The 5,847-nt window shown below is 49.6% G+C and overlaps 1 protein-coding gene across 1 annotated transcript in view; it reads left to right on the top strand.

Moving 5' to 3' along the window:
* The window catches only part of CALML4 (calmodulin-like 4), a 10,850-nt gene extending 7,405 nt beyond the window's left edge, over positions 1–3,445 (top strand). Inside the window, exon 6 of the mRNA XM_014536306.1 lies at positions 3,143–3,445. Within this exon, the coding sequence (XP_014391792.1) occupies positions 3,143–3,240 (98 nt within the window). The 3' untranslated portion in view covers positions 3,241–3,445. The remainder of the gene's footprint in view (positions 1–3,142) is intronic.
* The last annotated feature ends 2,402 nt before the right edge of the window (positions 3,446–5,847 follow it).

The raw sequence follows: 5,847 nt of genomic DNA, 5'->3' as shown, positions 1-5,847 counted from the left end.
TTTCTTTCCCACAGCTGTTTTCTGAAGTTGCTGCTCTGGCCAGGTGTCCAAACTGAGATGCTACTTTAAAAAAATTTTTTTAACATTTTTTTATTGATTTCAGAGAGAGGAAGGGAGAGGGAGAGAAAGATAGAAACATCAATGATGGCCCTAGATGGTTTGGCTCAGTGGATTAGAGTGTCTGCGGACTGAAAGGTCCTAGGTTCGATTCCTCTCTCTCTCTCCTCCCTTCCTCTCTGAAACCAATAAAAATGTATTTTAAAAAAGAAAGGAAGAGAGAGCGAGAGAGAGAGAGAGAGAAATCAATGATGAGAGAGAATCATTGATTGGCTGCCTCTTGCACGCCCCACACTGGGGATCAAGCCCGCAACCCAGGTATGTGCCCTGACTGGGAATTGAACTGTGACCTCCTGGTTCATAGGTCGATGCTCAACCACTGAGCCATGCCGGCTGGGCCTGAGATGCTGCTTTGTTCCCTCTCCTCAGGACGCCACCAGCTCTAACAGCTCTTCCTGAGGGGTGTCCGTGGTGGCCTTTGCTGGGACTGCTGGTCACAGGACCCCATGAGAGGCCTTCGGCTTGGACCTTCCAGCAGCCCAGCGTGCCTTCCTGCCTCAGAGCAGGACAAGGGGCCCGGGTCTTCTGGGAAAGCCCTTCGCATGTGGTTAAGGGCGACCCCAATGCTAGGCCATTTGCCAGCGCTCTTCCTGCCTGCCCGCTAGCCCCTGGGTCTGGCCACAGCTGCCATTTAGAGTCACTACCCAGAGTCCACACCACCAGCCCCAGAAGCTGGGGTTTCTGCTCATGCTGCTGGGACACAGTGGGTGGAGGAAATAGGCCTCAATAATGTGGGGCCTTTGGTTAAATCACAACAAACCAGGAGGGGTTGCAAGGTTGTGGTTGGAATTAGATTTGAATCCTGGCTCCTCTTCGTCCTGGAGGACCTCAATGGGTTTCTTTCTTTTTTTAAAAAAATATGTTTTTATTGATTTTAGAGAGAAAAGGAGAGGGAGAGAGGGAGAGAGAGAGAGAGAGAGAGAGAGAGAGAGAAACATCAATGATGAGAGAGAATAATCGATCACTGCCTCTGGCATGCCCCCCACTGGGGATCGAGCCTGCAATCCAGGCATGTGCCCTGACCAGGACTCGAACCATGACCTCTGGTTCATAGCCCCACTGGGGATCGAGCCTGCAATCCAGGCATGTGCCTGACCAAGACTCGAACCATGACCTCTGGTTCATAAGTCAAACCTCAACCTCTGAACCACACTGGCCGGGCTCCCAACAGGTTTCTTAACCTCGCTCACCCTCCTCAGTTTCCTTGTTGGGAAATGAGGTTACAATAGACAATCCCTCAGGTCCTCCCAAGAGCTAACATTCTATAAAGCGGGCTGCTTAGATTTTATCTGCAGGCACAAAGGCTCAGCACACAGCATTTAAACATAGCGCTACAGAAGGCAGACTCCTTCAGGCTGGCGCTGTCCCAACCCGTCTCTCATTGTGGCTGTTCGAACCGAGTGGGGGAAACATGGGCTCGCCCCCCCCCTCAGGCTCGGACTCCGCTCGGCCTTTTATGTACCAGGTGGAGGCTAGCAGAGAGGGCCAGCCGGGCCTTCACTCTTAGGGTTCACGATCTCTGTCTAAAGTAATACGCCGGGCCCCAAACGCATACACGTTTCTCATTCGATTAACCCGTCAAGAAACATTTCAAAGAAGATGGCAATGTGCTCCCCACAAGCTGAGAGACCAATTTCCCTTCCTTTGGCTGAGGGAGACAGGAAAAATGATACCAGAAGTAGGAATCTTTAACTCTGGGTGATTGAAAGAAAATCAATTATACCAAGAAGCATCCTGGAGCAGCTGAGGCTGTCAGGGAGGTCTCCTTTTTAAGGCCTGGGACAGGCTGGCGCCAGCATCCTGGTCCTTTCTGGGTTCACAGTGAATGGCATGCCACCCAGCAGGCAGCCCAGCGCCTGGCTATCAGCTGTGGCCCCTTCTCTGGACAGGAGGATGCTCAGTGGTTGGCTCTGAGCGGGTGTTGGACCTGTCCGCTGGGGTGGTTTGAACCATGACGATAACTTAGTGTGCTTCACATTCTAAAAACACTCGGCACCACGGGCGGCTCCGGCGCGGAGCACAGTGATTACACCGTAGAGGGGGCTAAGCAGGGGTCACAGGGTGTTTTCTAACTGTCCAGAATGACATGGCGGGATGTCTAGGGCTGAGGAAGCTGACACAGGGCAGTGAGAGAGTTGGGTTAGGATTTTTTCAAAGAGCCAACGGTAGATTGGCTCTGAGAGGCCTCTGTGGAGACATATAAGCTGAAATGGCCTCTTTTAAAAAATATGGAACGCTTCACGAATTTGCATGTCATCCTTGCGCAGGGGCCGTGCTAATCTCTGTATTGTTCCAATTTTAGTATATGTGCTGCCGAAGCGAGCACTGAAATGGTCCTTCTTGCCGAGATCTGGGACAAGCTAGTATGTTGAGCAAGGAATCCAGAACCAGAAGAAACAAGTAAATGAAGCGATATTTTTGGAGCAGCGTCATAGAGAGCAATGGCAGTTTTGTGCCCTTTCAGCTTTAGACACAGTTGAATTTATCTTCTCTCATGCGGTTCCTTTCCCCAAAACACAAACTTTTAAAAAAAGAGGTGATGGTGGCAGACACCACTTGTCACCAAGTCCTCTCTTGGGATGGGGCATGCCATCTTGGAAGGGAAGGCAGGCTGGCCAGGACAGGCCAAAGCCTGGGCCACGGTGGCCCAGGATGGAGCTGCCAAGGGGGCCTGATCAGCTGGGAAGCTGGGAGGGTGAGCTGTGGGAGGGAAAACCTATGCCAAAGATTTCTGGAAATATAGGTACAAGAAATATAGGGTGTTTTCTTTCAAAACAAACAAACAAAGAACATAAGGTGGCTTGGCTTCAGTGAAATCCGATGAACTCAGAGTTGTATCAGTGGTCTTCAAGTGGGGGGAGGCGGGCGGAGTTTGTCCTGGTCTGTTCGCTGTCTGATTTCTGGGTCTATGTGAATAGTCAACTGGACACTCAGGGAAAACCTCCGGGGAGCCCCAACCCCCAAGAACTTTGTCCTGTAACATAGCAGTAAAGCTGAACTGAAAATTTAATGTGATTTATTGCAGTGGATGATCTTTTCAGAGAAGCAAATATTGAACCAAATGGCAAAGTGAAGTATGATGAATTTATCCAGAAGATCGCCATTCCTGTGCCGGACTACTGAATGGAGAGAATGCAAGAGAGCACCCCCTGGGCCTGAAAACCAGACGGATGAATTTTTAGAAAGAAAAGCGTTCCTTTCACTCTAGGGAGACAGCACAGCGGCATGACGCTCCCTGACTGTAGCAGAGGATAACGTATCAATGAAAATTAATGATTTCGGCCATGGTATTAGCACATCCTTAATAAAAGATTTTTATTAATTTTAATAACTGCCATTAGTCTCGCCCTTTACAGCTTGGAAAGAGCCTCTGGTTTGGAGATGGGCCTGGTTCCAGTCCTGACTCTGCCATTTCCCAGCTGTCTGACTTTGGGCCAATCATTTCACCGCTCAGAGCCTCAGGATCGTCACTCATTAGATTCCTTTTTTTCTTTTTAATATATTTTTATTGATTTCAGAGAGGAAAGGCGAGGGAGGGAGGGATAGAAACATCAATGATGAGCGAGAATCATTGATCGGCTGCCTCCTGCACGTCCCCTACTGGGGATCAAGCCCACAACCCCGGGCATGTGCCCTGACCAGGAATCGAACCGTGACCTCCTGATTCATAGGTCGATGCTCAACCACTGAGCCACGCCAGCCAAGCAGATTCCTAGTTCTTACCTCGTGGAGCCTGCTGAGGATGGTCTGAGTTAATGACTTGAAAATGTCTTTGCAAACTGGAGAGCTCTGTGCCATCCTGAGTTTCCATGGTAGTGCTTCTGCAAAGAAGGGCAATCACCCAAAAGGCTGCATTCTATATTTGGGTGCTGGAACCATCTTCCACATTTCTAAGACAAAGCCAGTGCTAGCTGAGAAATAGCAACAAGCAGATCTAAAACAAACAAACAAAAACTATGGCAACATTTCTTGCAGCACCACAGGGCCACTTACAAATTCTCATTCCCATCTCAACACACAGTGACACCACTCACATTCATTCATAAACACAGCATACAGGGTGGGAACAGGGTAAAACAAGGCAGCCTCAGGTAAACAGTGGGCAGAGGGATCTGACTTCACAGCCCACACCAGAGGAAACCAATGTGACCCAGGCCTCGGAGAACTGGGAAAGCCCTTTCTTTCTTCTTTTAAATATATGTGCTAAAGATGTTTCTTTTTCAAAAAAATATTTTTATTGATTTCAGAGACGAAGGGAGAGGGAGAGATAGAAACATCAATGATGAGAATCATTGATTGGCTATCTCCTGCATGCCCCCTACTGGGGATCCAGCCCGCAACCTGGGTATGTGCCCTTGACCGGAATCGAACCTGGGACCCTTCAGTCCATGGGCTGACGCTCTATCCACTGAGCCAAACCAGCTATGGTGGAAAGCCCTTTCTGATGCTCCTTTCAGATACCCAGCCTCCCCAGCCTGTGATCAGAGAGGTTCATGAGAATGGGATGGGTCTGCTCAAGTGGGTCAAACTGCTCATGGCTTCAAGCCATTTCCCATGACTAATGGAGAGTAATAGGGGCTGAGCAGGCCACGGCCATGGCACAGCAAGAGCCCTGGGAAACAGTAGTAGGGGTACTGGCCCTACCGGGTCAAGTAGCTGTCTTGTAGCCAGGAGGTGCCGGCTGGTGCTGTGTGTGCGCTCACCAAATTTGTGGATCCATTGGTAGTGTCAGCCCTGCCCTAAAAAGGGTTGGAGTCACACACTGGCATGTTGGGGGTTGGGAGGGCAGAGTTCTAAGTACAGAGATTTTCGTCCTTGTATGTATCAAAATGGGGCTCTCTGGGCTGTGGCTTTGTCTAATGGTGCTTAGTGGCTAAAGCAAAAGGAAACCAAACCGAGGGAGATATGTCTTTTGGGAGGCTATTCAAGACACAAACACAAGGGCCAGCCACCAGGGAAACGGCAGGGGACCAGTCAGTTTTAGTGCAATGATCTCACAACAGTGTGACTGCCAATGAGAGTAGAAATTCCTAGAAGCTGTAGGGAAGGGTTCTGTGGAGGGCAGGCAATAAATGGCCCAGACATCCAAGTAGGTGAAGTTGTGATTATCTAGCTGCAGAGCGTAGGTTCACACTGTGCAGGAGCAGAACCAGGTTTTGGGGGTTTCAGGTTGTATGATTTGGCAGCCTTCTTTAAGATATAAAAATAGACTCGGTAGCACTGCTCCCAGAGCCCAATGAGGCCCAGGTGCAGAAACTTCATTGCCATCGTGGTAAATCCCCGAGGGCTGGGTAGGTGTTGGCACACCATAGAGAACTGCTTTATTTCACTTTCAGCCAAGGATCAAGGGTCTCAGCCCACATCTCCTTTGAACTCATCACGGACGTTAGGAAGCAAATCCTGCACAGCCAATCTGGGATACCAAGGGTCAGACATTAGACACCTTTGATTTAGATGGGGCAGGGCAAGAAGGTTCTGGGCTGTAATAAATGAGGGTACTTCACCTTAAAGCCTTTTTGTCTGATAAACGGAATGGCCCCAGTATGTGTTTAGTTTAAAGAGAAACATCAATCAGTTGCCTCCCCTACACGCCCTTGACCAGGGATCCAACCCTCAATGTAGGCACCCTGGTATGTGCCCTGACCAGAATTCGAACCCACAACCTTTTGACGTACGGGATGACACTTCCATCAACTGAGCCACCCAGCCAGGGCCCAAGTATGGCTTTAA

The sequence above is a fragment of the Myotis brandtii genome, unplaced genomic scaffold (assembly GCF_000412655.1).
Source record: "Myotis brandtii unplaced genomic scaffold, ASM41265v1 scaffold160, whole genome shotgun sequence".
Taxonomy (NCBI): Eukaryota; Metazoa; Chordata; class Mammalia; order Chiroptera; family Vespertilionidae; genus Myotis; species Myotis brandtii.
Note: the sequence above shows the minus strand (reverse complement) of the source record. Positions and strands in the feature narration are given on the sequence as shown.